At 45.6% G+C, this 16,720-nt stretch overlaps 1 protein-coding gene across 7 annotated transcripts in view; it reads left to right on the plus strand.

The window, feature by feature from the left end:
• The window catches only part of PHACTR3 (phosphatase and actin regulator 3), a 245,187-nt gene extending 229,324 nt beyond the window's left edge, over positions 1–15,863 (plus strand). For all 7 annotated transcript variants that reach the window (XM_070486200.1, XM_044748444.2, XM_070486198.1 and 4 more), the window contains 5 exons: positions 5,649–5,704; positions 9,714–9,775; positions 10,770–10,910; positions 12,778–12,854; positions 15,317–15,863. In XM_070486200.1, the coding sequence (XP_070342301.1) occupies positions 5,649–5,704; positions 9,714–9,775; positions 10,770–10,910; positions 12,778–12,854; positions 15,317–15,332 (352 nt within the window). In that variant the 3' untranslated portion in view covers positions 15,333–15,863. The remainder of the gene's footprint in view (positions 1–5,648; positions 5,705–9,713; positions 9,776–10,769; positions 10,911–12,777; positions 12,855–15,316) is intronic.
• The last annotated feature ends 857 nt before the right edge of the window (positions 15,864–16,720 follow it).

Genomic DNA, 16,720 nt, shown 5'->3' on the forward strand with positions numbered 1-16,720 from the left:
GGCATTTCTTTATTCGGTGTTGCCCCACCCTGACACGGCACTGTAATTAGCCATGGCACTTGGGCTTTCTGAGTGGGGAGAGTCAGAAATAGACTGCGGCTTCCTCCCCTCCAGGCGGCACTGGCACGTCACCTGCAGCAGCAGATGGTTCTCAGTCAGGAGGAAGCTGGGGAATCCCGCCCGCCCCTCCCCGCCCCAGGCCTGGGCCTAGCTCCCGAAGCCCAGCCACGCGCCGGGGCTGTATCTCTGCAGGTCCTCTGAGAGCCCCTTGCTGCCGAGGCTCCAAGGCGAGGATGCTCTGGCAGCATCTGTCCCCTGGGCCACAGAGCATGTTTCACAGGGAGGAGCGGAGCTGGCGTCTGTTCACTCGCTCCTTGGTTCACTCCACTCGTGTCTGCCTGTGCTGGGCTCCAGGGGCTACGTGATGTGATCACATTCGCCCCTCTGAGCCTTGATAGTCTCACCTGTGAAATGGGCACCGTCGTGTCTGCGTGACTCGACATTAGGGTTGTTGTCACTCTTGTTTTGGAAGCCCCACCCCCATGTAGAGAGTTGAGCTGAGTTTCAGGCAGCAAATGGATGAAATGTTACGTTTTATATAGATTTAGTCTAATGTATATTAATTGGAGTTTGCATTGTTCTTATGGTAGAGCCGGTATCTTCCCCAGGTCTGACTCGCCTCAGGGCCGTGGCGCCTGTCCTCTCTATCTGATGGGGGTCCCGGCCCTGAGAGGGTCCCCTCTCCAAGTGGCAGGTTCTGCTCTGTTCCTTTGGACAGCATTCTGGAAGAGTCCAGAGAGTGCTTCCGAATGCAAATCCAGTCCTGGCACCACCTCAGCCCCATCCCACACCTGCCTGCTTCAAACTCTTCAGCACCTTCCCAGGCTCCTCACCGCAGACTCCAAGTTGTGTGGTCCTCCCCCTGCCCAGTTCTCCTGCCCCATGGGTGCGCACACACCTCCCTTCAGTCTAAATGGCACGTGCAGGATTCCTTCCGATGTCAGAACCTTTGCACGTGCTCCCCCCACTGCCTCCAGAGCTCTCCCCTCCCCTCCTTGCTTAATGATCTCTGCTTATCTTCTGGACCTTGACTCAAGGGGGAGCTTCCAGGGAGCCGTCCCTATCCAGCTCAGCACCTACCCTAGGGTTCTACAGCACTGGTCACTGCTGAAATACACAGTTGTTTGTTTGATAATGGAATGAATGTCTGTCACCCCCTAGAGCCTGAAGGCAGGGCTGGGTGTGACTTCTTACCACTGTATCCCATGGGTGGGCTTGTCATTGGTGCTCACTAAACCTCTGACGAGGGAGGGTCTGGTTAACCCAAGGCAGAGCTCACAGTCTCATGAAGTGGGGTCCCCATCCCGGGTGGTCTTCCTGGGTACGGGCGAGTCTAGACTGGAGCTCTGCACCTGCAGCACCGCCCTTGTCTCCTGCTCCACCCCTTCCCCAGCGATCAGGGTCTGCTGTCCCGGTAGGCACCATGCAGGGTGGGGTTCGTCGGCCTGGCAGTGCTGCCTGGGACTCTGGTCCTGTGCCAACCCTGGGCTCCCGGGCTCCCTCTGGGGAGAGGGGCGGATGAGTGACAACCCAGCAGGCTATGCTTTGTTCTGCTCACAGCTGTGCACCTATGGGGCTGCGTCCACCTGGAGGACTACCCGTTCTACCTCACTCAGAGGTGCCCTGGGGCCAGCGCTGGCTCACAGCCTCATCGCCCCTGGGAGGAGCCGCAGCTGCTGAAGCCTGCCGTGAGCGCTAGGAGGCGCCTGCCGCCACCCCTCATCTGGCCAAGGGAATGGGTTTTGGTGGCGAGATTCTACTTTTCCGAGACATACGAATTAAATGAAATGCCTTTCTGGGAATTCAGTCCATGACCAGCTGGCAACTTCCAGGCGGGGTTTTCTTGAGCAATCACTATATCCCAAGCCAGCATTGGTGTAGACACTACTGTGCATTACCTCATTCAGTTCTCACAGCTGAAGATCTATTGTTAGTCTTCATTTGGGAAGGAGAGACAAGGCTGCAGGAAGAAAATGCCTCGGGGTGAGGGGCGGTGTTAGTGGAGATTGGGGTTACTTTCCAGGTTTGAGGAAATGCGTGGCCTCCTTCCTCAGGTGTCCCTGTGGGCACCCTGGCTAGGCGCTGGCAGTCACGGGGCTCCAGGCTCTGGTGTGAGGGAGCATGTGAGTGGAGGTAAGAGTGGGGGTGTCCATGTGGGTGTTTGTGTCTGATGGACGTTCAGGTGAAGCAGGCAGAGATCAGGGCTGACGAGGACGACAGCAGATGGGCACAGCAGGTGCAAGGAGTGTCTGGAAGGCAGGGTGCACTGAGTAAGCTTTAGTGTCATTTATCCTGGCCCTGGCCCATGGTGGGCTCTCTTGCTAGTCCCATTTTATGGAGACTCAGATACATCAAGGATCTAAACCCTGGGTGCCCAGCTCTGAAGGTGAGACCCCTCAGGTCTTCTGACACCAGTGTTTATCTACCCTTCCTTGTTTTTCATACATGGAATTGGAGGGGTGGGGTACAGGCTGGTATATTTTAAATGCCTCTCTACGATTCCACAGTTTTTATTGAGAACATTATAATAACGGCAATTATAATAATGATGGTAATGATGACAAGGAACGCAGTAGGAACAGCTCACACTTACTGCGCCGTCCTGGTGGAGCAGCCCTTGAGCGAAACCTTTTCTTGCATCATCTCATTTACTAGGCACAGCAGCCTGGGAAGTGAGGATACCAACCTCCCGTTTACAGACCAGGCTCTGGGGCTTACCCAAAGCCACCAGGTTGGCCAGCACTGGAGCCAGGGTGTGAACCTGTGAAATTCCTAGAAAAGCCACCCAGGGCGCCAGGTTGCAAAACCGGCTGCGTTGGCGCACCCGCCTCCAGTGTAGTAGGTCAGAGGCGAGAGTAGGACGCCTGGACACGGGCAAGTGAGAGAAGAGGCAGGGTCTGACCAATGCGGTGCGTTTCCACGGTCACTCATGATGGAGCAGGACCTGCCCCACTCAGTCGCATGAGGTCCCTCTGGCTCCTGGACTTGGAAGTGGACGTGAGGACGCTGTATGGGCTGCAGGAGAAAGTTCCTGGCTGCAGAGCTGCAGGCGCACAGGGAGCAGCAATCTGGCAATCCAGAGAACGCATCTCTGCGGGATTGCTTTTCTGAAAAGAGGGTTTGCTTGTAAGGGTCAGAGAAAAAGTGTGGATTGAAGGCATGAGACATGACATCCAGAAAGGCTTTTGAAAATACAAACTCAATGTTCTTTACTTACACACATCCTTGAAACAGAAATGATGATGATTTCTTGAGAAATCACTAAATTCCAAGCAAGCATTGTCGTAAAACGCTTTTGTACACTCTCTCACTTAATTTTCACAACTCTGTAGAAGATCTATTATTAGTTTTCATTTTGCGTGAAAAGGCAAGGCTCAGAGATGCTAAATAATCTGCTCAAGAACACACAGCTAGGAAATGACAAGTCTCAAAGTGAGCTCCCAAACTTTTGTCTTCCTGGTTCCGCATCCCATCCCCTCACTGCTCTGTCACACCACCTTCCTGGTCAGGACCCCCTGGACTCCCTGGGTGGCCCTTTCTATGAGCAGGCCAGCAGGGGACCTGGGCTTCCTGAGACAGGGCTGGCAAAGAGTGGCCGTCCAGACACTGCCAAGCTGACCACGTCGTTGCCCTGCTCAGGACCTTCACTGACTCCCGTTACCACAGCGCCAAGAAGTGCAGGCATGTGAAGTGTGGTCGTGTAGCATGGCTTCCAAGGGCCTGCAAGGTCTAACTCAGCAGCTTTTCTCAGCCCTCTACCCTGGTGTGCCTGTCCCACACTCCACTCTCCCCCCAGCCACCAGGACTACTCTCCGTTCCTGAAGATTTCTCTTCATTCTCTCTTTCAATCCCCAGGCCCTTGTACATCTGTTCCCCCTGCCCCCAACCCACCAAAGGGATTATCCACAACCCTGCTCATAGTTTCCTTTTCCATGAAGCCTGCCTGGATCACTCCTCTCCTCTCTCCCGAGTCTTCAAGGCCAGCACTCGAGTGGTCTGGAGACACTGTGTCTAGAGAGGTGTGATCTTCCACAGCTGGCTCCTCTCTGCATGCAGGGGCCCTCCGCAGAAATGGATCTGCCCTCAGTTCCCCTGCCTCATGGCTTATCCATCACGTCCCCCCGGCTTATTTCCTCCATGACACTGACCACTCTCTGGAATGGGCTTATTCATCTGTTTACTGCTTGTCTTCTTTCCTCTTTAGACTGTGAGCTTTCCGAGGGCAGGGAAGGCTTGTCTTGTTCACCACGGTATTCTGGGGCTCGGAACGGTGCCTGGCACAGAGCAAATATTCTGTAGTCACTTAGTGAGTGAGTGAATGAATGGCATCTGGGGTATTTTGACCAGGCTGCAGGGAGCCCCATCCAATGAGCTAGGTTTTGCATGAATTGCTCGGGACAGATCCGGAGGCCCGGCCAGGAGTTGTTGGGGGCAGGTTGAAGTCCCACCAACATTGAGACAAGATGTTGAAGCAACCACCCACAGAGCCAGCAGAAGCACAAAGCTCCCAGGGGAACCAAACGGCAAACTGTCAGTGTTCAGAGTGTGGAGGGAGGAGCAGCTGAGACCTGGGGACGCCCTCAGCTTTGTGCAGGGACAGGGATTATAAATAGGAGACAAATATTTCTGGAGGCAACATCTTCTTTGGGGCAAAGTATTATGGGCAAATACTGGGCATTCAAATGCTCAGCCCTGTTGTCTCCCCGCAGCAGCTAAGGGATCCGGAAGTGGGAAGGTTTCTGGCTCTGACCCAAGGACAGCATTATTGAAGTTACAAAAATAATTGGAGCTTGGCATTAATTTTGACTAATTGTGCCTCCCTTTCCTGACAAGCCTTTTATTTACTTAGAGGTTTTTTGTTTTGTTTTTTGGTTATTTTATCTTTTGACTGCATCCTCCAACTCCCTCAGTGAGCCATTCGAAGGAAATAATGATTTGTCTGCATCTCGCACAAACACGGTGTCTGGGTCGTGGCTGGTGCCGGCGGCGGGAGGCGCGGGGGCGCTGCGCGTGCCAGGACGCGGCGGGAGGAGATCCCCAGTTTTGGTTCCGCCCTGCGGGCTCCGGGAGGCGGGAACTCCGTCGTCACGCCCCCCTGCTGCCTGGCGGGGAGGCGGGCTCAGCTGCGAGCGGAGGGCCGGTGCTGGTGTGCAGGGACCAGGAGGCGCGCGTCCGGGAACGCGGGACAGAAGCTGCAGACGGTGCTGCTGCCCACCACACCCTTAGCCAGCGGGCAGGACACAGTCTCCGGAACAGATCTCCGTGCTGCTTAAACACGCCGCCTGGGGGACGCCCGGACCGGCCAGGCTCGGGCTGGGATCTGGAGATGAAGAGCCAGAGCTGCTGGTCCAGAGGTGGAGCGCGGACTGCCCCAGCAGCCCTGTGACACCGGGCCACCTCCCTCCCGTGTGGGGGTCTGACTAGGTTTGCCAGCAAGAGGCAGCTACCAGAGGTCCCTTTCCTCTCCTCCAGCTTTTGGGGAGCAGTCTCTAGGGGGTGCGCCGGCCACCTCCAACCCTCGCAGACCCAAGGTGGAATTTGCAGGCGGCCACCATGGTGCAAAACGTAATTCTAGTGTTTTTCCGCAGACGGCTGAGCCAAAGACCTGCCGTGGAGGAACTGGAGAGGAGAAATATCTTAAAACGTGAGTAGCTGGTGGTCCCTCCAAAGGCTCCCCTCACATGTGCTGAGGCTGCTGCAGGAGCGCAGCGTGCCGGGCAGTGTAGAACTCGCTCCTTTTCTCACGCGTTCCAAACCCAGCCCTCTCTGCCGGCTGAACGCTCCGTGTTCCCACTAAGTCTGAGCAACTGAGGAATTCCGAAGGCAAGCCCCTTAAGAAAAGTTGATACACCCAGAAATATCCCCTTAAAATTTTTTTTTTTTTTTTATAAAAAGCTCTCCTGGCATAAAGATGTCCCTATTTTCAGGGTCGTTTAATTAGCCCTGTAGATCTAAGGGAAATGAATCAATATTCTTTTTGTGTGCTGGGTTTTAAGCAGGTTTCCCTGGCCCGTTTGGGTGGGAGCTCCTCGTGATGGGCACGGACATCACAGGCAAGGTGTGGACAGTATCATAAGTCCCACCAGAGAAGGACAGCCCCTTGGTTGTTCCACCTGGGGAGTAAAGCAGACAGCTCAAAGGAACAGTGAACATGGGAAACATTTTTTGTGGCTGGAAACGGTGCAATCCCAGAGCCCCCATCCCAGCCCCACACCCCCTGGGTTTCCACAGTTCACTGTGTAATTAAAACATATGCTGAATATTGGTGTCCACGAATAACCTCCACAGTGTAGAGGAGGCCACTGTGTCTCAGAGTCATTGATGATTTGGGGAGGTGAAACCCTTCTTAGATAGTTCTTACATATCTGGTCAACAGACTTTAGTTTTCAAAACATTTTCTATAAAAAGTTTCTTCTAAGGACCTGGATTTTTAGAGCATTTTCTTTTTTTTCTTCTCTACGTGATGAACACTGCAGACGTTCTCTGTCATTCTCAACCATTCTTTGGTTGTTTATTCTGTGAACATCTTTTTACAAAGTTATATCAGTGCCGGCTGACTTTCTGTTAGAAAGCGCCGGACAGAGCCTCTGGTTGGTCTGGGTGCTGGCTCTCACCTGACTCCTCTGCCCTGGCTTTGCCTCAGTGCCTCACTAACTGCCTAAAAAAGTCCCTTCTTTGTGGACTGTTGGAAATATTTAGCCCTAAGATTAAGAATTCTTCATTTTATTTTTTAAACTTATGATAGGGCAACTGCTCTTTATTATGTGAACAAGGCCACGTCGGAGGATTGGAAGAAAAGCTTTCCGTTGATAGCATGCTTCATCAAGTGGGCAGATAGAATAGCCAAGCCATTTGTTACCAAATATTTGAATTTTTAAAAATTAAGTCACTTATTTATAAAGCTTGTAAGTCACAGATGCCCCTGAAAGCAGTAATCCGAGACTGGAGTGGGGCAAGTTCCCAACGTGGGCAGTGCCGCCCCAGAGTGGCCTGCTGCCCACAGCAGGCAGAAGCTTTTCTCCCAGGAACTGTTTCTCCATCAGTTCTAACCTCTTCCTCACTATTGTGGATGGCCAGGTCCTCTCACCAGCAAGTGCTTCTAATTGTGTTAGGCTTTGCAAATAAGTGTGGGCGCCTTAATAACAGTTCTGGGGCTTGGTGAATAGAGATGGCAGGTGGGTAACTAAACTGACTGCGCTCCCCTTCAGTATGCAGAAGAGAACAAATGGGCTGCCGCCTCTGTGGCCATGGCAATCCCTTCTTTGCCATTGCACCAGTCGGGTGTGTCCTAGCTCAGAAGCATCTCGAGTACCCTGAGTGGGAACACCTGAAAATTCACTGCTAGTTTGTGGGGGTGTTTGTTTTGTTTTGTTCTATGGAGGTGAGAATAGGTAACCAAATATAGTCCGGTGTAGAACATCATACCCACAGGCCCTTGACACTGGCCTCGAATGCTCATGCTATATTGCATTTTCTGCCTGTAATGAGTTCTTAGAGCATCATCGCGTTGTACTTGCCCCCCTTCAAGTGAGGAGCCCATGACTAGTTGCCGTCATATCTGAGGAACACTCAGAACTTGGCCTGTGTATTCATGGATACATGAGCATAAGACACAGTGACCCCTTTATATATGATGATACTTAAAATGATAAATCTGCATTAGGCCCACCCAATCTGCCAGGCATTGTACTCAGTGCCTGCGTTCCCTCATTTAATCATTGCAGCGAAGTTGTGAGGTTTGCACTGCTGTCCACATTTCCCTAGTGAGGAAGCTAAGACTCAGGGAGGTAGTGTGACTTTAACTTGAATCCTGACAAGGGAGTAGAGCTCAAGTTCATGTCGGGGTTGCCTAGCCCCATCATCTACAGTCTAACTGCTGCTTTAGGAGCAATAACACATCTCTGATTACATACGGAAGACTCGTGTGGGACTGTCCAAGCTACTGACATTATTTCCGGAAAACTTGGCTGTGGAGGCTTGAATCCTGTCTGTCTTGTTTTGTGTAAGGCACAGGTTTTCTGGGTTTGTGAATAAGAGATCCACAAACCCATTGCTAAGTGGAGCTCAGAGAGAGCCCATGGCATAGGCTCTCAGGAAGGACTTCCTGGAGTTGGTGCCTAACGGAGCATCCAACCAAGAAGGACCCTGCCGGGCGCTTTCAGAGGTCAGCTCTCCAGAGTGCGTACTGTGCTCATAGGGCCTTGTAACGATGCTGCTGATGTTCACGATTAAAAAAGGAAAGAACTGATTTTGTTTCAGTGTTTTCACATGGAGGCTGTATTTGAGATTTGTCCGTGCCTTATTTAAGAAATCTGAAGAATTAGTTTCATATTGTCATTTAAATCCCTCATGAATGGCCTTACATGTGATACTGTCACAATTTTTTTTTCTAATTATCAGCTTTCTGATTAGAGTTTATAACTGGTTTCTTCTGGTTTATCACTTGGACTAAGAACCAAGCACATAACAGGGTTTCATTTCCTTTTCTAAAACACCCAAATGCAAGATGAATCTTCCTTTTTAAAAAAAATTACTGAAAAGTTCAATGGATAAAATATTAAACTACATATACTCAATCCCCCAAATGCACAAATGTTCAAAGTGTTTTAAATAAAGGCAGATGATGTGAAATTGTTAACTTCAAGCAGCAGCGTTTCTCTTTCTCGAACCTGGTGGTGTTTCTAGGAGTGCTGATGGAGGAGGTCCCTTTCCCAGGACTGGAACTCTGTTTAGGTCAGGGACCTGAGGCTTTATTTAGCAACAGACAGCCAGAAATAGGACCTCTATTATCTCGTATCCCAGGGCGAGGCATACATTTTACACTACGTCTCAGCATTCCGCTCTATTTTTAGCTCCCAAGTGTAGGTGTGAGCGCAGCTTGAATGTTAGTAGTCACAACTCGCCACGCAAAGCCAATTTGGGCGAGGACTCAGAATCCTCTAAAAGGCGTGTCCTGGAGCGTTCTCCCTTCTGCAATGGAGAGTCAGCTGGGCTCATGAGTATGTTTGGATTTGAAGTATACCTTGAAAATAGAAATTCTAGGCAAGCATACATTGCCCAGAACTGAAGAGGGTGTTCCTTATCTTATGTTGGTTGGCTACAAGTATGTATACCTTTTAAAGGAAAAAAAAAGCAAACGGCAACAGTTCTATTCATATGCATTCATTCATATATATATAAATATAAATATATATACACATGACTTATCCTACTAAAGCTGTTTTTGTTTGCCATCTATGTTCCTAGATGTAAACATACAGACAGAGATATTTGATTAGAGTGGAGAGAGCGAGCTCTGCTTCCTGTTTCTCCTGCATCTAAACGCACAGCAATGATATATGGGTTATTTCTGACATGGAGAAGGGCGAAGGAGAACCAGGCTGGGATGATGGCAGAGCTTCCCTTATACAAGTTTTTCTGTGTAACAATGAGACCGTATCTTGAATAGTGACTGGTAAAGTGAAGAAAAACTTACATGGAAAAAAGTGTCTCCAAAACTTACATGGAAAAAAGTGTCTCCTACAAGGTGTCCTTGATATTTCTCCTTCAGCTACTAGAAATGTAGAGATCTTGAGTACGCTCCCTTGCTAAAGAGAAGAAAGTCTCAATTTGTTTCTTTCCTTTTTCTTTTTTTCTGTTTTAATCTTTCACAGAAAGGAATGATCAGACTGAGCAGGAAGAAAGAAGAGAAATCAAGCAAAGATTGACACGAAAGGTATTATAATTTAAGTATTTTATTTCCTGAATATTAAGGAATAAAAGGTGGAATAGAGAAAAGCTGCTTCTGTAGCAATTGGGATGGGTGATGCAAGACACCACTCTGTGATGGTGAATAAGGATTTCCTGGGCAGCAGTGAATACGCTCACCAGACACTGAGAGCAGTGCCTTTTGCCACATCCCAGTGTGTGACTTCAGCATGCCCAGGGATGAGGTCCTTACTCAGCACAGAAGCGGTGTGACAGGACAATCCAGATGACATTTCCATTTATTTCCAGGAAGCCAGATGTTGACTGGCCATTTTCTTCATTTATTTGAGATCTTTACACAGTGCCTAAGGAAAGCATACTTTGATATCAGTGTTTCAGTAACCTTTCAGACACTTGGTTACCTTCACTTTGTCTAGAAGCTCCTAATTGCAGAAAACTTTATTAGCCTTAAGGGTTTGTACCTGGGAACTCAGAGAATTAAGTTAAAACTTCCTATGGCCAATAAACCTGATCTACTTTTAAAGCTCCGCCCATCTCTGAATTCAAGTGTTCTGGCCTTGCCGTCTCCACTGTGCTCTATAATAATGATGAAATCTCCTCTTTCCTGAGCTTGACTTATGAGTACTAGTAGTAATTATTTTAACTTTATCAGTAGTTTTTTTTTTTTTAAAAAAAGATTATCTAATGATAGTTGAAAACAAGAAGCTGCTGCCATAAAATTTATTCTAAGTTAATTCATCCAACTTTCCTCGAGCCTGTGTTATGTACAGGGCACTGCTAGGCTACTGGGGGTGTGAGTCCTCCTGATGAAATGTGTTAAGGGGAGGGTGTTGTGATTTAAGAGTGTATAATTTAAGCCCTTTACGTTAGAGATTGTTTCCAATAGGGTTATATTTCACAGTTTCAGAGTTTTATCTTTATTTATAGAAATGTGCTATTTGTTCAGAGTACTTTAAGAAAGCTTGTTTGGCATACCTAACTATGATGATCTTTTATTTTAGCTTAACCAGAGACCCACAGTTGATGAATTAAGAGACAGAAAAATTCTGATACGATTCAGTGATTATGTGGAAGTGGCGAAAGCGCAGGACTATGACAGACGGGCAGACAAACCCTGGACGAGACTGTCGGCAGCAGATAAGGTACAGAACAGACCTGTCTGTACCGGGTAGGGGTATAGTGTCATGCAGTAAGGGCAAATCATATTGTGCCAGGGAGTTTATTCTTAGATAGTGGGTGCTGTCAGCTATTGAAATTAAGCCTATGCCTTGACTAGATGTTGGTTTCACAAAGATAATCCAGGGTTAGGGCTATGTTTTCAACTAGGGGACAGTTTTGCCCAAGGGACATTTGGCAATGTCTGGAGGCATTTTTGGTTGTCACAAATGGGGGTTGCTACTGGTATCTAGTGGATAGAGCCCAGGGATGCTGCTAAAGATCTCACAATGCAGAGGACAGCCCCCACAACAGAGAATTATCTAGTCCCAAATGTCAAGAACGTAGAAGTTGAGAAACTTTGGTCTGGGGCGTGAATGAAAAGTAGGCAAGGCTGGCATCAAAGGGACTAGACAACATAGATTTAGAGAAAGTGAGCTACAGTGGGGACAAAGAGGAATGGAAGCGATCCAACAGGCATTCAGGGAAACCTCTACAGTATAGATAAAGGCGGATCTGGATTCTGTCCTGGACTGATCCAGTTTGAGGTGTCTTTGGGAACCTCCTGAGCATCAACAGTATCGTGCATCAACATGCATCAAGAATGGTTAGAGAGATAGGAAGGGAGCAGGAGGCAGTGGGACACAGAGGCTAAGGGATGAAGCAGAGGGAATTAACATTCACTGAGCACTTACTCTGCCCTGTACTGAATTCAGCCTATCAGGTATTATTTCTTTGAGTCCTCAAAAAAATCCCTGTGAGAGAAGTGGTATTATCCCTCTAGATGTGCTATTGAACAGATGACTTGGAAAGGCCCAGAGAGGGTAAGTTCTTGTCTGTGGTCAAATGCTATTGACTGGAAAGATTTAAACCCAGAAGCGTCTGTCTATAGAGTCTTTCTATCATACCTTCCTGCCTCTAGTGATTTTCAGAACTCTTAAAGTTTTTAGGAAGAGGAAAATAATATATTCAGCTAATGAGTTTGCTGAATTTGCTACTTGTTCCTCATTCTTTATATATGGAGTGTGAATATGTGAGGTTATAGGTAACTGCATATCGGCATTGCATTAGCTTGGATAAGTGCAGACATGCTGTAGCTGGACTCACTCTTTTGGTTGCCCTTGGTCAATGTTCTCAGAGGAGTGCAGTCATAAGGGGAGAAGGAAAAAATTATCTTTGGCTGCAGACCTGTTTGAGTATAGGAATAATAGTCCGCCGAAATTCTTGACTCAAAGCCCTTCCTTGTCCCAGAGGCTGTGTCTGATGTTTTTGTCTCACCTGGCCCCTAGAGGGTTCATCTGAGAGAGAAGCTGGAGGAGGGCCCGGTGAGAGGCCCTGAAAAGACAATGATCCACACCTTACCCCATGGAATGACACACCTGTAATCTGTTCACTCACATGGAGTGATAGTCTTATTTTCCAAATGACACAAAATATAAATGTATGCTGAAGTTAGAATGACTTCTTTCTAGATTATCTAACTGCAAAATTCCAAGTAAGTTCACCAAAAGAGGAACTTTACTCATTATTTGGGTATTACTGTTTTATAAGTACCCTAAGCATGTGCCTGGTCCATGTCTGTATCGTGGAGTGGGAAGCAGGGGTGGTTATCTTCCTACTCCAGCACAGACAATAACTTCATTAAACACTTCCAGAACACTGGCTATGTACTAGCTTGGTAGGACTATAAAGATGAGTAAGAGTCTAAATGCTGAACAAAAAGTTGTTTCTCTTTTTTAAAAATATATTACAAAATAGCAAAAGTCAGCAGGTATTAGGAAAGGCTGTTAATTCATAACCATGTTGTTAACTTTTTAATGTCCTGAAAAAAAATGTCCTGTTTTTAAATTTCAGGCAGCAATTCGTAAAGAACTAAATGAATACAAAAGTAATGAAATGGAGGTACATGCATCAAGCAAGCATTTGACAAGGTCAGATTTCTGTCTGTATCAATTTCATGATACTTATAACAAGGTATTTATTTAAAAAAAAAACGCCACAAAGAACTATGTATGCACACAAACAAATTCAGTATTTCTGCAGAGAACTATATTGAACAGACAGCATGCACTCCAGTTAAAAATGCTCTTTGCTCCCATGGTTTCTTGTAGGGCTTGGTGAAAGGTGATTTGTAGAACAGTATTACACAGGTCATTGATTTATTTAAGTAGCTAAGGTATATTTAAGAAAATTAATCTCAGAGCAATGAAAGTAATTTACCTATATATTTAATTCCCCTTCTATAATAGTCAGAACTCTCCCAGTTTATAGAACACCTGATTTATTTATCCTTATAGGAGTGCTGTGAAAGTACTCCCCACCCTCCCATTTACTTTTTCCTATTTTATTTAAATTTATATTCACATCTTTAACACAAGCTACTGCTTCCCCAAAGCTCAAAGAACATTTGTTTCCTCAGCAAATATCTGAATGCCTGCTGTGTACCAGGCATGACTCTAGGTGCTGAGAATGCAACTATGAATAAGAAAAGCAGGCTCTCATCTTCATGGAGCTTATATTCTAGTAGGAATATATTGGCTGATTCTTCCATAATCAAGACTTTTCACATCAAGGTGAATTATATTCTCTGTCCATGTTACCATAAAGAAAGATAACATGGGGTTTCTTATTGATCATGCAATGAGAAAAGACTTACTTCTCTTTGCTCATTTGGCTGCATATTCTTTTGTCATTTTCCCTCCTTTTCCATGGCCATGGCAAGTCATAGTGTTTGAAGTTCTCCTATAGCATTGATCCTAACGGGGTGACCACTATACAGCGAGCCTTCAGCTGCAGCAGTTGGTCTGTCATTTCTCCTTTGGTCTAACGATGTTCAAGCCCCAAATACAAAGAGAAAGGAACTCCTCAGTATAGATAACTGCCTTAAATTAAAATAATGGATTCCTTTTATTTTGTGTGTGTCACAACGTGGCCACTGCAATTATTATTTAAAAGATTTACTCTGTAAACTCAGTGCAGCTATGGAAGAGAAACCAGGTGAGATAGAATTCTATCCTACAAGACACTTTTAGGATAAATATATGGAGGGAGGAAGAGAAGGTTGGAAGGGCAGGAGAAAAGGACAAGCAAATAGTTTGTTTAAAAATTTTTAAGGATCCCCCTTTGACTGGCATACATTTGGGCAGGAATAGATCATCTTATTTTTGATTGTTCAAAACACTCAAAAATGTTTAGGAAATAGACATTCTCCCATAAAAGAAGGTTATTGTTATTTATTTATTTATTTTTTTTGAGGAAGATTAGCTCTGAGCTAAGATCTGCCACCAATCTTCCTCTTTTTTGGTGAGGAAGACTGGCCTTGAGCTAACATCTGTGACCATCTTCCTCTATTTTATATGTGGGAGGCCTGCCACAGCATGGCTTGATAAGTGGTGCATAGGTCTGCACCTGGGATCTGAACTGGCAAACCCTGGGCCGCCGAAACAGAGTGCATGAACTTAACCACTACGCCACTGGGCCAGCCCCCAAAGTTATTTTTAATGTTCACTCTATGTTAAAGAAAAAGAGTATAATTACTGCATATTCTATGTATGGTCATGTCAAAATATTTAATACATTTTCCCATTATACATTATTAAAAGAGATGTTTACTAAAATATGAATTTTCTCCAGTAAGTCCTTGAAAGTTTTCTTAGATGACAATTTTAAGAGTGAGTCCAAAACTTGGACGTCAAGAAATAATTATAAGCTTTTTATACATCTTAGCACTTAATGTCAATTTTTTAAAGTCAGAACAGTATTTTTAGTCATATAAGATTTTTTTTTTTCCTCCCCAAAGCCCCAGTGCATGGCTGTATATTCTAGTTGTAAGTTGTTGTGGTTCTTCTACGTGAGCCACCACCACACCATGGCAACTGACAGACGGGTGGTGTGGTTCTGCAACTGGGAACCGAACCTGGGCTGCCAAAGTGGTGAGCGCTGAACTTTAACCACTAGGCCATCAGGGCTGTCTCAAGATTTTCTTAAGTGTTAAACATTACCACAAACACATTACCAACTCTAGAAAAGCAAAACAAAAGCATAACTTTACCATAATTTCCAATAATTTGTTTTATCAATCAGTTCATTCCTTCTACTGATTTAGCAAAGCCCTGGCCTTTCTTTGTACTTGAAGGGCTTAACTAGCAGCATTCAAACTAAGTTTTGGGTAGTCTTAAGAATTCATTATATAATTCCTTTTGGGTACGAGAGGGGCCTGAGAGTTGGGAGCTCTCTGTGGCTCTATACTCCTTTAACCAAAGCAGGTCCATCCTCATGTTTTACATGTTGGACTTCTGAGAAGCTATTAATAGCAATAAATTTATTTGTGGAGGGTTTTGGCAATTTTAACTTAGAAATGTATAACCTTAAATTGTCTTTTTACAATTTCTAGATTCCACAGGCCATAGAGATTTTCTTCTGAGAAGAATTTGTGTTTAATTTTTGATACCAACACTGAACATTCATCAGGGAACTTTCCTGAAGTTCAGCTCAAGACTACTTGCTGTGTTTGTGAGTGGAGCAGGATCACACACACACATGAAATCTTGGCCGCACTTACCTGTAAGAGGAGAAACCAGAGGACACACTTCACTCTTGGTGTCTGAGGAGTATGAACTGTTGGGGTCAGTTAAGACCCAAAGTAACTCTACTAGAAGAAAACTGTTGTTTGCCTTTCAACCTTGTTTTATGGTTCTGCAGTGTAACGGAAGACGGGCGACATGCATGTGCAGGCTCACCACTCCAAGGCCTCTGACATGAGGGATGTGTGACGCAGTGTCATTCAGTATTATGTTGAAAAGACATTTTGATTCTGATCACAATTAATTTGAGAACTCTTTAAGTTCATGTTATACAAATGATTTACTGTATTATACTTTTTCTTTTTTTATATAATGTCTAACAAAAAAATACAGCTGCAACATTTTGATTCCTGTTAATTTTGTCCTTTAATTAAATGACTACTTATGCAGGAAATTAACCTGGGCTTTACATTTTCTTGGGCTTGGGATGAGAGATTGTTAGAATAAGGATCTGTGAAATAAGTCAAATTTTATTACTTTTTGAGCCATCAGAATCCAAACACATAAAAGAGAATTCCAACTTTTTGTGTGTTTTGTAAATTCTGTTAGTATATGTGGTTTGTGCCTTGGAAAATCAAATTACCTTTTTCAAGTTAATTTAGGTTTATATATCATTGAATAATGAACCTAGAAATAAGTAATAACTTGTTAAAAAATTCTACCAAGATGAAAATTATGCCTTCTTTAAGAGTATTTTTAAGTTCACATTTGCAAGCATTATTAAAAACTCTTATAAGAGACAAAGGTTTAGATGGCATGTAGATTATAAACAGGCAATTTACCCCGGCACAAAGGTAAGAAGTAATCTTGGCACAAAGGGGCAAAATAAGTTAAATAAAAATAAATGTTCCCTGAAAGATATTTTTACTTGGCCTTTGAATAAGTATCCTCACAAAATGAGCCTTCCCTCCCTCCCGGTACAGTGGTGAGGCAGGAAGCACCGTGGCTTGGAGCATGGTTTTAGGAGCTTGCAGAACCTATACTCCAATCCCGGCTCTGCGCCATTCAGCAAGATATTTATTTTCTCTATAGGAAGATCATTTCTCTCTCTCTCACACAACAGGGCTGTGATTTCTAGGGGAGATAACGTAATTAAACTGTTGGCACAGTGCCTGGCACATTCTAAGCATCTGAAAAATGTTAGCCACTGGTATAGTTGCCAGGTAGTCCCTGTAGCAGCTGAATGTCCTCTGACTTCTTACCACACGCGCTAC

Source organism: Equus asinus, chromosome 15 (genome assembly GCF_041296235.1).
Source record: "Equus asinus isolate D_3611 breed Donkey chromosome 15, EquAss-T2T_v2, whole genome shotgun sequence".
NCBI lineage: Eukaryota > Metazoa > Chordata > Mammalia > Perissodactyla > Equidae > Equus > Equus asinus.